Raw genomic sequence first — 15,312 nt, forward strand, 5'->3', positions numbered from 1 at the left:
CGGCGCCACCTTCCAAATGAGCGCTCTTTGAGATGACTGCCATGAGCCGCACCGCGTGTCTTGGTATCTCATTTACCTGCGAATGGCTGCCTGGTTTAGAGAGTGGTCCCTTAAGCCATTAATCTTGTCTGCGAGTGCTCTCGAGGATTTGGCAGCGTGAGGGAGACGGAGCAGGTCTCACGGCCCCTGGCGAGGTTAAGTCCTGACCTGCGAGCATCCGACAAACTGCTGTCATCCCACACACACCTGCTGGCGCCTGGCAGACCACCTAGAGTTCCACATGAAGACTGCCTACTTTGCATGTTCCTCCAGCGCAGGAAGGGACATCTGTACCTCGACACTGGCGATCTTCTACACTCGCTGTATATTTCAGAGCTTTCTGCCGTCGGTAGGAAACCAGCCCACTGCTTTAACTCGCCTTCCAAGCAGCATTGGAGCTGCTGCAGCTTTTTTTAAGGAATCGCTGCAATACGCACGCTCTGTGTGAACGGCAGGCTCCGAACCCAAGCCGAGTCCTGGTACTCGAGGTGGGAACTGCGGGGACGGGCGTCCTTTTTGTGCAGCTTGTGCAAGTACAACAGGAGAACACTAGTCACGACCCCTTCTTTGCTCATATCTGGCCTGGGCAGCCTATTGGCAGGAGCATTTACCATGGGCAGCGAGAACAGGTGCTGCAGGGTGACGCTGAGATTTATACAAAAAGGCTGCAGATTTGATAAATACATGTCATATAGATTATTATTATTATTGTTACTGCATTACCTCATGTCTGCCTGTATAACAATACAGGCCTTAATAATGTAGTGCCGCCAGTGTTACGCAGACTAAGACTAAGAGTTCATTCAAAAATGGAGATTTTCAGTTGATCCTCTTGTCATTATCATTATTGCAATAAAGGACAATAATGACAATAACGCTTTATTGAGCTTTCCGTGACCGACGGAGAGAAGAGAACCAGGTGGAATCGTTTTTAATGCGCTGGCTTGATAGCGAAAAGTATTGAAAAATGCCGTGGTGCGGGAAGTTGCAGGCTTCGGTAAATATCCAGGTGAAGGGCTCAACATGTGGTTAGGAATAATCTGTCAGAAGAATAATAATGGTTAGCACATAAAAGGCAGCCCCGCTGTACAGAAAAAAGGCTGTTGCTGTAGTTGCAAAAGAGCTTTGCTTGCAAGACAGCGCTACAGGATATTCCCGCAATGTAGCCACGAGCTTTTTAGGAAGAACAGCTATGAGTGTTGCGGTGCGCCTGAAAACATCTTAGTTCCCTTTTCCGTCTCAGTAATTGCACAAAGTTCACGCTGTACCGCAAAGAAGATTAAAAGGAGAGCAGTCAGACAGCACATCCTTGTTGTTGTTATTTTATTTTTTCCCGCTGCTGCACACAAATGCGCTTGGAGCGTTAAGCGCGCTTCGGGCCGGTGAGTTGGGAATAAGTGATGCTCGCCTGCAGCCCTTATCCGGGCAAGAGAGGGTGACTGCGGTGTGTGGGTGCAGCGGGCGACGGGCGAGGGTATGATCTCCGGGCAAGTGGAGAAGGTGCCGCTTCGCTGTGTCTCTGTTGACGGAACTAAGCGTCTAAACAACATTAGGTTTGATGACCAGGTGGTTTCAGCCGAGCGTTCAGCTTGTTGCTCGTATTTGCTCAGGACTGGAAAAAGCAGCATTACCACATATCTCCTGGGGGAGAAACGTACCTGTTACAGTGCCTGTTTTCATACCGACACGGCAGTCCTGCAGTCGTTCAGTCCTAAATCCTCCTTGTTGAAAGAGCAGGATTTCGCCCAAATGAGGACCTGGCCTGAAGTTACCCTTGTCGGTCAGAGCTGCCACACGGGGGGTGTTCTCTCCGCTTCGGTGACGGTCCCTCCATTTGCCACCGAGCCCACTGCCCCCTCCTTCCCCCCACACCAGCCAGGAGCAGTGCGGGCATCCTGTTCCCGCCGTCTACGCAGCGGAAGCCGGGCCTGATGGGTGTTGGAGTGCTGAGCACAGCTGTTGCAAAAGCGAGGCCCATCCTTCATCGCTTCGCACGCAGGCCTTGCGCTGACCTGTATTCATCACATCCCGCTCCTCCACCCACGTCATCAGGAGCAGAAACCATCCCTCCGCCCTCACCGTACAAACCTCCCGGATGCTGTGCTCCTCGGGTGGAACAGAGCGATGCAGTGCGGTAGAGATGTGGGTGGGGTGGGGGTGGTGCGCCAGCTTCCCTGGCATACATGGAAACGGGAAGCGGCATTCTGTGGGATGTCGGGCAGTTCCGGGGGAGTCGCCGAACGTGTAGTTTTCCTCAAACGCTGTTGGGCTCCGTTTCGTTTGCCGCAGCGACTTTGCTATATGGGTTTATTTCTTCTATCATGATTGCTGCTGCTGTTTTTGGTTGCCGCTTTTGACCGTGTTGCTCGGCACGGTCGCAGCCTGAACCCCTACAGCTATGACGAGAGCTGCGTCTCCAGCAGCGTGGACCATCTACCGCTGGCTGCGCTGCCCCTGCTGGCCATTGCGTCTCCGCACTACCAGGATGCCGTGGCAACCGTCATCGCCCGTGCCAACCAGGTGTACCATGCCTTTCTTCAGTCCCCAGATGGGCTGGGCTTCACAGGGCAGGTGCGGCGCCGACGGGCACACACCGGGAGGGCATCCGAGGGCACTTGGGTTTATGTGCTTTCGTCGCAATCATTAGATTTAACAGTCTGGCAATGTGATCACAGCAACGAATGTTTCGGGGACCCAGACACCGATGTCCTCAAGGCTCAGCGGGCCTTATCTGCCACGTTAGGTTCGGCTTTTTCGGTCATTTGGGAGGAAGATTTTCAGTGATGCAGCGAGATACTCTGGCCCACAGGGACTGGGTGCAACATCCATCATTTACTGCTGGACAGACACACAGCCGCTTGTGTTTTACAGTATTGGTAGGATATTGAGTGTCCCTTGTGTTTTCTGCAGTGGAATTGGATTTCGTTTTATAGTTACGTTTTATGTATTAAAACATTTCGAAGCATCTCCAAAATTCCAAACAAATGGAGGTATGTGCACTCCCGCTGCGGTACGATGGCTGGCGGCGCTGAGCGCTTCCCCCACCTTTCTGGCCAGGTGTGTCTGATAGGCGACTGCGTGGGGGGCGTCCTGTGTTTCGATGCCCTGTGCTTCAGCGGCGGCCGGAAGCCTGGCAGCCCCAGCAGCGACAGCGAGAACAACAGCACGGAGAGCCTGAAGGTAGAGCTCTTCGCTTCACCGCATCCATGCAGCCGAATCATATGTGACAGTCATAAGTGCACGATTTATATTCTTTTTATTCCAAGCTCACAAAAGCCATTTTTGCACATGGGTTTGTTCGCCAACTGATCGGTGTCGTCATGCAGCTTCGTTGGGACTTTAATTGATTTTGAGAAGCGTTTTATTTACCTTTGTTAAACTCTACAATGCATGTGGGTTCATGAGCTCTTCCAGTGTTTACCCACATTTCACTGCTACCACGTTGTGTGGGAAGCTTTTAATTACCTCGAGCCTGGAGTTAGTGGACCGTGCTTCGAGACAAATTCATTTCCATGTGGGATAAAGCATCCGCTGTACGAGCGTAGTAGCGTCGTTCAACGTAACGGAAACGGCGGTCCCCGGCCCCCTGTCCAAACTCACTGCCTCCTCCTCTCCCGCTCCCCATCTAGGACAACCCCTTGATTCGGACCGAGGCCGGCTGCGGCCTGAGCGCCAGCAAGCGTCTCAGCAAGAGCAACATTGACATCTCGGCCCCTAGCGGCACGGCCACGCCCCCGTGTCAGCCGCTCAGCAGGAAGCAGAGCGACTCGTGTGACGGCGATTCGTCCCAACACCATGTCTTCTTCAGCGGGTACGAAGTCGCGCGCCCGACGCTCCCAGTAAAACATGTACGGATGTCAAGGAACGGTCAAGGAAAATTGCGTGAGAACTACACCGAATCCCGTATATCGCTGTGCCTTTTGCCAAGCCGGGTTGCTAAGCACCAGTATTGTAAGCTGCTTTCAGCAAAGCCATCGACTTAAAGATTAAATGTCAAAATAAACGTTTTGAACCAATTAAATATATCTTACGGTGTTAAGGTTTGAATGAGATTCTTCAGTGTTTCACTTTTCACCGAGATACCTGTGGTAACTAATGGTAACTGTGCACGTTGCGTGCGCTGCCGTCTTATTTGTGTGGCTGGCGTGACTCTGTTGTCAGGTCTCAGATTTACTTGATGACCAAATTATTATGTTATTAAAGTCTGCTGCGCAAATGCCCGATTACATTCATCCACAACAAAGAATATTCCGGCAGATAGCGGAACATTTTGCTTTTTGTGCCGTTTTAGAAAATGGAGGGCTCGCAAGAGCCTTAATTGATTTTCCGATGAGATTATTACTTGTGTTAAAATCCACAGTGTTTTTGGAGGTGTGTTTGAGCTCCTTCATCCAACTGTTAGCACACGGAAAGCATTTAATTAGATTGACAGCTAAGGTTTAATTATGTGCTCATGCATCTATTTAACAAATATTTCTGCCTATCTATGCAGACAAAGTCTGTTTTTCCAGAAAAAATAGAAATCTGTATGGACTGTGTGAAATTATCTGCCTCCTGTGCAGTTTATGATAATAGAAAATGTCACCGTCTTCTTTGTCTATCAATATTTGCTGCATACTGGGTGCCCCCCCATCCCCACCCCCGCTTGCCCATCCTCCAGCCCATCCCCTGTGTGTCTGCTGCAGCTGAAAATAGCCCTGTTTCAGACTCAGCCGGAACGTGCGAGGAGAGCGCAGGTGAACGGGAGTAGCCAGCTGCCGTGGTGAGCGGTTCTGGTAAACAGTGGTGCCGTCCCAGGGGGCATCAGGCTTATCGCCGGGGCTTCCTGCCTATGTCTCCCCAAACCCCCAAAAAGGGTTTGCCCTCTCGACGCCAAGGAGCGATGCACTGGGACCCGCAGCCTCAGTCTTCTGGCTTAGAACACTTCCGCTAAAGCACTTTGGACTGGTGTTTAAAATGAATTTTGGATGGCAGTGGAAGGGAACACACATCGGCTGACAGAGGGCAACTCCTGTTTTACATCAGCGTTCGCTGCAATCAAGAACCTGCTATGTGAACGAAGGAAGGAAGGAAGGAAGGAAGGAAGGAAGGAAGGAAGGAAGGAAGGAAGTTCTGGGAAAAAAATATACATCACCTCCACAAACGAGCACCTGTGTAGCATTTAGGAGGAGCTTGTCACCCCATCAACCACTTGGCCAGTCTTTTTACTCGGAGTCAGAATGGCATCCCTTGGCTTGTGCCCAGTACTTAATAGCTCGCTGTGCAAATTCCCCACCCGCACTTCCTGTCGGCTCAGTTTAATGAAGCTCCGATTGTTACGCAGGCCTCACCTGCGGAGCGTTGCTTTTGTTCCCGTATGGACGGCTCCAGTGCCACGGCTGCATACTGCGTGGCTACATTTGCAGGTGGTGTGGAGGCGGGGGGTGTTTGCCTGAATTTGCTCCAAGGCTGAGCTGAGATAACATGAAGTTAATCCCACTCACTTCCCAGTCCTCATTCCATCCCCTGCTGTCAGTTCTTGTCTGTATTGCCGAAGTACCGTACTGTCCCCCATCTCTATCCCTAACACAGCCTTTCCCTGTGTCCCTCACAGCAGTCTCCTGCAAGAAGAAGGGACTCTGCGGACAGGCAGCAGCACTCTGCTCCGGAACCCGGGGCGGTTTGACTTCCAGGTGGCGGACTGTTTCCTTCTGGGTTGCCCGCTGGGCCTGGTGCTGGCTATGAGGAGGACGGTACTTCCGGCCGTCCAGGGTGAGACTGACGCGGGTCTCGGAACACTCCTACGATCTGCGTTGGCCAATCTGCGTGCTTACCGAAGCCATTCGGTTTAGATGCAAAGGTGGTTTGCCTTCCGACGTTTTGAAAAATGCAGCACCTAGTTCCTATTTCACATGCTGAACATCTGATCGACAGGCAGGCCCGGTCAGAGATGCATCCCGGAGGCAGATTTGCCCAGTATGTACGCTCGTCGGTCTGCACTGAAGGCGTGTTAAGAAGCTGATAGGCAGGCCACGGTGTCAGTCGGCGGTGGGGCCCGGTCGCGCTACAGCTGGTCACCATTGTGCTTAATATTTTCTTGCCCGGATGCTCTTCTGCCCGGTTCCAGTCTCCCAGCTGCGGCCCGCCTGCTCGCAGATCTACAACTTGTTCTACCCCTCGGACCCCTCTGCGTCGCGCCTGGAACCCCTCCTGCACCCCCACTTCCACCGACTGCCTCCCTTTGCTATGCCACGGTACCAGCGCTACCCGTTGGGCGACGGCCGCTCCGCACTCATAGGTGAGGGTCTCTCCGCCTCTATCCCTCTGGGTGGGAAGTGCCGGGGTTCACGTCATCCACCGCTCGGTTTCAGGCGAGGTTTTTTTAATCGTACGCAGAAAGAGACGCCTGCACATACATACTTTCGCACGTCATGAACTGCGGGGGCTGCGCTGTGTTTGTGAATTTTTTTTTTTTTTTTCCCAGGCTGTTTGAACTGTGGAACAGAACCCCCACCCCCTCACAGATGCCTGAAGTTTGTGCCTCATTAGAATTCACCTCCTATTTCCTCACTGTCTCTCCTCTTGGATCAGAAGCGATGTGTCTGAAAATCGCTCCCTGTAGTTCGGGCCGGTGCGTGGATACTTGGGCCAGCGGATATCTTCAGTGTGTAATGAAGCAGCAGTTTACCCAGAGTTCATTGATCCACTTTTGGGGTTTAGGGATGTTACTCTGCAGATCTACCGCCTTTCTGCCTTTGCACTGATTCTCTGAAGAGTAACCGTGTGCTGTGATGGCAAACAGGAGGCATTTGAAGATCTCACAGGTTGGTTGCAGCTCAGAAGTTTGCAGAAACTTCAGTTTCTCTCGCTTCCGCTAGTGGCGCGAAAGCAGTTCCTTTTAAACGTGCCGTTATTACATACAGGCAATAATGGCACACAGACGTGGCACTCGCCGCAGCGCTTGTGAAAGAACGTAAAAGTTGTCGAACCGGCCCAGCTCAGCAGAAACGCCGCGCTTGTGGTTTTCAAGCAGGAGACTTAGTCCGCGCTCCATCGATCACGGTTGGAAGTTACCTTGGTCTTCGAAAAAAATCGAAGCGTGCAGACAGGTGTTACTCACCCTCCCCAATTCTTCCTGCCCTTCCTTTTGAAATGTGGTAATTAACCAGCAGTCCTACTTGGAGACACAATTAAAGCTGTCGCAGATGAACGTGTCCTGCCCACCGGAGATCCGCGGAGCAGTGCTGCCCTGAGGTTTGCTTCCTTTTTTTTTTTTTTTTTCTTCTCTCCCCTCTTTGCTTGTTCTGAGATGTGCTAATTGCTTGTAGTGACAGCTGGAGGTTGCTGCGTCTGGAGACGTGTCAGGCTGCTGTCAGTCGTTGGTCGTTCAGAGCTTTCACCGCAGCGCAACCTGAGGGAGGCTAGTGCCTGCGCAGTCGGAGGGTTACATCGAGTGCGGCGTAGCTGCGTCTGCATTTGAGAAGGCCTTTCCTCTGTGGGCTGCAAGAGTCGGGCCCCGAAAACGAACTAATGAAATCAAAGCAGGCCAAGAAGATAAGGGTAAAGCAAGTAAAAACTGTACTGAGCAGTATCCTCTTCTCTTCCTTTCACATATCAGTCACTTGTCACTGCAGTCGGCGGGAATGCAGAATTAGTGGTTATTTCTCCGGCCAGATCTGTGGGGCGTCCTGAAAAGCTGGCTTATTTTCTCAAAGGGCAGTGCTGTGAAGCCTCTTCCTTAATCTAGGCCATATGCTGATCTGAGGATGGGCAAAGATCGGTATCCGGCAGCAGGAAGCCACGACCGATTAGACAGGGTAGAAACATACCCGCTGTCTTGTTTAAAGTTCCCATTAAAGGTCAAGCCCTGCAACACTCGCGTAAAAACCCGCTTTCCTGCTGCGTGGTTCCCCGTGCAGGGTCCCGGCTCTGGGAGCGAAGACGATGACCAGGCGCTCGTGCGTAAACCGCTCGTTTCCAGAGCCACCTGTTCTCCATGAAGAACTAAACGAGTTGTAATTGAGAGCTGAAGTGATGGACATTTAAAAGCAATTAAGGCGATGGGACAGATTGCCAAGTCCGAGAGCAGTAGGATCAAACCGATCATAACGCCGTAATAACGTTCGGCCGTCAGCCGCCCGGGTCCTTAGCGAAAGGCTGCTGTAATTGTCAGGGATCAACAGGTACCTCTTATCTTACAGAGGCAGGAAAACAAGGGCAGCCACCGCTGTGTTTGCACTGGAACTGTCAACCTGGAACAGCCCTGGGGGGCAAAGCACATTCACACTTCCTTCTCCAACCCCTGCTGCTCACCTCGGGGCAAGACGTGGAGCATTTGAGCTTGAAACCGCACGTATATCTGTTTCCAAGCCGCACACGCACTTTCTGCCTGCTCCTTGCGGATGAGCACACAGACAGGCTCCTGGATGTACACACGCACACGCCATCCGAAGCCGCTTGTCCCATGTGGGGTCGCGGCGAGCCGGAGCCTAACCCAGCAGCACAGGACACAAGGCTGGAGGGGGAGGGGAGACACCCAAGACAGGATGCCAGTTCATCGCAAGGCACCCCAAGCGGGACTCGAACCCCAGACCCACGAGATCCACCCGGTCCAACCCACTCCACCACCGTGCCCCCACCTTCCTGGATGTACATTTCTATTAATTTATTTAGTGGGTGCTTTACGTGCGATAATTAATTAATTTAAAGCCGACACCTTTGTCCAAGGTGACTTATAATGGGAGCTACGTTGCAGTGAACTCCCTGCAGTCATCCTCCCGTCTGTACAGCAGAGCATTTTACTGTCACCGGTTCGCCCCGAAACACGGACACCGGGAGGAAACCCGCACAAACGTGAAAACGCAAACTCCCCGCAGACCGGGCCGGATTCGAACCCGCGTCTGAACGCAGCCCAGGAGATGCGAGGCACCCGCGCCACCGTGGCGCGCATTTTCTCCCCGTCTTCTCCCGGGCACACGGGGATACGCACGCGCACGTTCTTTTTCTCTCAGACGCACGTACCCACGCATTCTTCTTCGAAACGTACACGGGCTTTCTCGCAGACTTTCTTACAGACACACATACGCGCACACGCTTTCCTACTGCAGCTCGGAGATAGCAGGAGGAAGCGCCGACAATGCAATTCTTCTCAGAGATGACCGGCTGCGATAGAATGACATCTCTTCCACACCCACCGCCGCACCATTCCGAATCTTCATCTACCCCTCATTGCTCCTCGTCGCTGGCCGCTGATAATACGAACACCTTCGCACATCAGGGAGGCGACATGCCTGGCCGGTCAGCGTCTTTGGGTTGTATGTGATGGAAGCTGGCAGCGGCGGGAGCCCCTCTGCTCACTGCAGTAAACCTGCTCGCTCACTGCGACAGCATTAGACCCGTAACGCCTATGTTTAATAGAACGGCTACCGGATCGTCAGCGAGATTGATGAATACAGCTTCTGTTGAGTCTCTCTAAAGAAAACTGGGGCTTTAACAAAGGACTTGGCATAATGGGGGTGAACAGAGCACAGCACCCTGCTTCACCAGCCAGCCATGGTGTCAGTGAAACCACTCCAAGCCGTGTTGGGCGATGCACCGTGATCAGAAATGGTATGAGTTGTGTTTACTGTCTCATTTTGTCCTCTCACCATTCTCACGTTCTCGTACTCCATGTCTCGCTCTCCCCTGCTCCCTTTCTGTCTGCTGCTCGCTCTCTCTGCATCTCGCTCGCTCGCTCTCTGGCAAGTCCCTCCTGTGAGAGCAGATGAGAGCAGTTGGGTTTGGAGGGGCAGGCAGCAAGTGCCAGCGCTTGTGCACATTCCCAGGCAAACGGGAGGATGCAGGGGATGGAGTGCCCCCTCCTCCCAGTTTCCGTGCAGCAGAAACAGGCATGTTCACAAAAACTGGTGTCCACCTCCACGTGAAAAGAGAGATGGAAATCAAGCCCGAAAAACGTGCATCGCGGGAAAGGGGTAAAGTCTCACTGAAAAAGACTTGCGCAATAAAACACCAGAATGGATGGAGAAGGACCGGGTTTGCTGTGTGTGTGAGACGTCAGCAATTTGCTCTCCTTTTTGAGATGGAATGGATCGGTGCTTCGTGTGATGCAGCGCAGTACGCTTGTTGGACGCTTTGACATTTAATATTTTGTTCTTGTATAGGTGGAGTTGAGCTGACCCGAAAACCTGCTGAGATTTTGGAAGGATTTTGTGTGTAACTCATGTAGCATGTTGGGTTTTACTTAAGATCCAACCGCTGGCACACCCAATTATCTGGGCAGTGACGCCTCCAGTTGGCATGTCCCATAAATGCGGGACTCGGTGCCACACAGCTCTGTAGAGCCTGCGACGCCACGACAGGTAGCAGACTTTTCCAGAACGGCCTTCAGCAGGTTACCATCAGTCACTGAAAAGGGACCAATTAAATGACAAAACCCAACTGGCTGATGTTATCCAGGTTGATAGTATTGTTCTTTTATTCGTAGACATTTTTATTCCAAGTGAAGCATGTGCAGGATGCTTAACAGGATGCTTGACAGCAGGAGAGTCTGCTCTGTAGAGGCACAGCAGGTAGCAGTTTACAGACCACCCATACGGCTGGATAACAGGAAGCCCAGGGTACACCGAGACAAACCCGAACACCTGAAAACACTTCCTTAGAAGGAAAGATTGGTGTGTGAGTTTTGCTGCTGCTGTGCTGTGTCACACACGTCACTGGTGACCGTTAGCCAGTTCATCCCTAACCCTCAGCGGTCGGACGGTAAGGGCAAGTAACGGCAGTACAGTGCTCAGTATTGTGTCGCTCAGGTGTGATGGTTTGTGTATGCACCAAGCAAACTTCTTTGCATGCAATTCAGGCGCTGGGATAAGCACATCGAGATGCATTGTGGGAAAGTTGAATTTAAAGGAACAAAAAGCAAGAACGGCTCAAAGGATATGCTGTATAATAGAAGAACTGAACTGCGAGGAAAGAAAGAAAATTGTAACAAGGATGGAAATAGAACAGAGAGTTTGGAGGGCGGCGAAACTCCGCCTGACAGGTAGTCTTCCCGGGCACTTATCGGGTGTGAGATTGCCTGGTTACAGAGAGACGTATCGCGGCTGTCCGCCATCCCTCCCTCCTCCCTTAGGCCCTGCAAGACGGTTTAACGCGAATTTCTTATTGAGAAGGGAAAGCATTTTTCTCAGCACTTCAATTATTGATGAAATCTACTTAACTGAAGCATTCTGTCAATGTAACAGCCCCCCCGATGTACAGTAGATACGCACGGCACCTTTCCACCTCCCCGCCGCCGCACGTACCCTGAATAGGAAGCCGTATGACCGAGGCACAAAATTGGGGCGAATTAACTTGAAAAGCTATTGACGGTTCTGTTAGGTGTGCACAATCCATAGGTAGCGGTGGCCCAATGGGCACTAATGAGGTGTTTACCGCGCCCCAGGAGGTGATGAGCAGATGGGGGGTCGCTGCCACCGCAGCCTGCCTGCTCTGCCACCGCCATCCGATTGGGTTAAGGCTGCCGATAGTGCAATTAGCCTACCATTACACTGCCCTGCGCCTGACTCGTACCTGTCAGCAACGCCCCCTCGGGGTAGAGGGAGGTGCGGTGCCCTGAGGGCAGACTGACAGATCTAGGCATGCCAGTCCCCATAGGAGTTTGAGCACTGTCAGCGTACGTCTTCAGAGGGGAAGCCTCTCCGTCCCCTGTCAATGTCTTTGAAAACTTCTCCTCTCTCTGCTCTCCCTCCCTTTCTGCACAAAGGCTGGTAAAAATGTCTCCCTGGCAAACAGGCCTGTAAAGTCGAAATCCGTAAGGGTGGTGATGTCTCTCTTCTCTCGTAACGTCCATCGTTTAATTAAGGGCTCGCATGTTTGCGGTCCTTTCCGTGGATTTATGACAAGCGCGCCGAATCACCGAATGCCTTTCGTCTCTTTGCAGCCGACAGCATCCACGGCCACCCCGAGGTGTTCTCGGAGGAGGGGCCGAGCCCAAAAGAAGATGAGCCAGGGGGGGATGGGCCACGGCGAGCCAGTCTCACTAGTGTCAGCAGTGGGATGTCGACCTGTTCCGTGGGCTTCTTGAGCAACACCATTGGCAACAGTGAGTGACAGAATTCCATGAACTGCAAAGTACAGCGAGTCCGTCCCAAACCGCAGACACCGTCACGAAAAAGTGCTTCCCAAATTGCAGGCACGCTCACTGAAATTCTTTCTCCGAGCTAAAGACAATTTCACAAACGTTTGTTAACTTATGGAGTGGACAACTGAGATTTGTAAACCCATGTTTTTGAGAAGTTTTATTGCCCTTAGTTTTTTGTTGTCGTTCTTTCTGCACAGCTTTCTTTTCCAGTGTTTAGGATAATGGTCCTGACAGAGTGACAGAAGGGGGACCTGAAACCAGATTCTGTCCCCAGGCTTTTTTTGAAGTGGTATATTGTGGTCTTGTGTTTGTGACACCACCAAATGACAGTGTTGCTGATGGTATTTCTAAAATCTTTCTGCTACCTTTCCTTTCCTGCTCACCTCTCCATTCCTGTCTCCCACCCACCATTCATTCACTCTCTCACATTCTCAGTCTCCACCTTCTGGTGGGGGACCAAGAGGCTGGACTACGCGCTCTACTGTCCGGACGTCCTCACATCGTTCCCCACTGTGGCGCTGCCACACCTGTTCCACACCTCCTACTGGGAGTCTACAGATGTGGTGGCCTTTGTGCTCCGCCAGGTGAAAAGGATTGGTTATTCATCTCTCCTAGAGAACCTTATCCTGAAGAACATTGATCCTGGTCTCTTAAGCATCATTCTAAATTGCCTGTTTGAAAAGACCCAGATGAGATGACTAAGTTGGAATGTTGTATCAATGTAGATTTACCGTTTTCTGACTGCTTGGATCTGGCCTCTCCACAATCAGTGTCTGAGTACTTCAACCATCCTGGGTTCCCAACAAGGATTTACTGAGTTACTGCTGTTGTCAAACCTGTGATTTTTGTCTGAAATCAGATTGCCAGCTGTGGATGTACATACATGCTTGTTTGAAAGGCTACATCAGCTTCCCTCAAGTACTCATTGCCCCGCATCAACATCCACTTATATTAATTGAGTATTGATATTTCCTCTAGGCCCATAATCTCACACATCTCACTGAAGAACAATATTAGAATAAATTTTTTTGTGGAAAAAAGCCCCACTTTACTGCCCTGGAATGGTAATCTTAATTCACATTGCTAATTACAACCCCAAATAAAAACTGTGATTTTGTACTAAATCGTACCTTTTAGCTACAAATTTGACCTCATTACAGTTTTTTAGAAGTGGAGGATGCTGCTTGACTCAACAAAAGAATGAGGTAACATTTCCAATAAGGAACAGAATGCTGGCATCCAAGATCGTGGGTTGATTCCATATCTGAGATTTAAAAATAGGCCTTGCTGTTATACTCGAACAACTGAGCTCCTTCTCAGTGCTTTGGATCACAAATGATTGACGGTTGCGATTGACCACCATGTAGAATGAGGTTTTTGTCCTCGTGCAAGGTGTCCGATGAGGAAAATGAGCTATTCCTCATCACTGTCAATGTCTTGTGCGAGTCCTGATTGGCACCAGACAGCAGCTCTGACAGACGGGAGCTGTGCCAAGTGTTAGCGGCATGGCGGCACAGCACCTGAAAGGCAGAGCAGGAAGGCACCTGGGCATTCGGTCGCACGCTGCGAGAGGAGAAACCATGGCATAGTGGAGCACATGGGGGGCAGCAAAGGCGACAGGCAAAGATTGTGACAGTAACTGTGGCAGTCATGGTGACGATGACAGTGACAGACTGATAGTGATGCTGACAGCGTTGGTAACAGTGCTGTTGATGATTGACAATTACCGCGACTGTGATGATGATGATTGTGGCAGTGATGGTTACAGAGAGGGTCACGGTATTAGTAACACTGCCACAGCCAGTTAAGGCTGTTACCGTGACTGCGATGATGACTTCCAGTGATGGTGACGATGCTGTGACTGTTCTCTCCACTGGCAGGTGATGCGCTGCGACTGCCTAAAGGCCCAGGAAGCGGACAACTCCGATTCCGCCCCCTTCTCCCCGTCTAGCCCCCGGGAAAAGTGGCTGCGCAGGCGAACCCACGTCAAGCTACGGGTATGTTCGGGTCATCCACCCCCTCATCACCTGTGACGCCTCCGACTCTGCCGCTGACAAGCTTACAGCGCCCTGCCTTATGTGGGCATGCTTTGATTCCTATTGAGCAGGCCCAAGGTAAGGTGTGACCACCTGGGACCTGGCATGTTTTAATCACACACAAACCAAGAACAGAAAACTGTTGCTGACAATTGGTGGTAAACACACACTTGTTTAGGGTGTAATTTCCATATTAAATGTGCGGGGGCACGTTTAACAGAGCACTGGTCTGTTCTGGGGGGAGAAATGTTTTGAGAGGGGGATGTTAAGTATATCTGAAATCTGGGCTGATGTCTCCTATCCTTTCGTTCATTGCCTACGCTCTCAGCAGACTTGCATATTGCATTGTGTGATTAGACATGCAATTACCACAGCTACAGTGGAAGCAAGTTCTCCGAGCTCCAGAGATGCACGTCACATGAAAGGCGTCCGACGGTACAGCAGAAAGCATGGGAGGAGCACGCAGGCTGCAATTTCCCACCGATTGTCACGCCGCGCTAAAAATACTGCCTCTTCTGTAGGGCCTTTATCCGAGTTCTCGGGGATATTTTCCGAGTCTGTTTAAAAATCGCCATTGCGGTTGGCAATCATCTTTATTCCGCAAAACGTGTACCAAGTTTCACCTTGAACAGCTGGAAGAAGAGCAACACAATTACTGAAAGCGGAGGAGAAGCTGACGTGTGATGAAGGCCGCGGGTTTATTTCTGTCCTTCCCATTCAGACCCGCACAGTGTCGATAGTTGGTTAGTTTCTGACGGATCCGTTCGGCTTAAATATAGCTCACGGAACGAACAATGAATCTGCTATATTCGGTCGACTGCATTCACAGGCCGACCAGCATGAAAAGCGCTTCTCTATGCTTTCGTACATGTGAGTGAGTGAGTGAGTGAGTGCTGTTTAACTAAATTTAGCCCGGTGAAAGGACTGGTAATGGGAGTTATTGACATCCGCATCTGAAATGCCAGTTTTTTCTCCCCCACCTGCCTCTGCTTTTGCACTTTTTCTCCATTTCTGTGACACCGCAGTCAGATGAGGGCATTTTCGCTGCATTGACCGGATGCTGCGCTGGTGGGAAGGACTCGCCGGGAGCGCGTCGAGTAGCTGCCGTCTTGCCGTTGG

General features: G+C 51.3%; 1 protein-coding gene across 2 annotated transcripts in view; it reads left to right on the forward strand.

Annotated features, from left to right (window-relative positions):
* The window catches only part of pitpnm3 (PITPNM family member 3), a 66,822-nt gene that overhangs the window by 44,336 nt on the left and 7,174 nt on the right, over positions 1-15,312 (forward strand). For both annotated transcript variants that reach the window (XM_029255322.1, XM_029255323.1), the window contains exons 6-13: positions 2,421-2,610; positions 3,097-3,219; positions 3,669-3,850; positions 5,633-5,790; positions 6,146-6,316; positions 11,957-12,118; positions 12,593-12,741; positions 14,038-14,154. In XM_029255322.1, coding sequence (XP_029111155.1) covers positions 2,421-2,610; positions 3,097-3,219; positions 3,669-3,850; positions 5,633-5,790; positions 6,146-6,316; positions 11,957-12,118; positions 12,593-12,741; positions 14,038-14,154 — 1,252 coding nt within the window. The remainder of the gene's footprint in view (positions 1-2,420; positions 2,611-3,096; positions 3,220-3,668; positions 3,851-5,632; positions 5,791-6,145; positions 6,317-11,956; positions 12,119-12,592; positions 12,742-14,037; positions 14,155-15,312) is intronic.

Source organism: Scleropages formosus, chromosome 10, assembly GCF_900964775.1.
Source record: "Scleropages formosus chromosome 10, fSclFor1.1, whole genome shotgun sequence".
Taxonomy (NCBI): Eukaryota; Metazoa; Chordata; class Actinopteri; order Osteoglossiformes; family Osteoglossidae; genus Scleropages; species Scleropages formosus.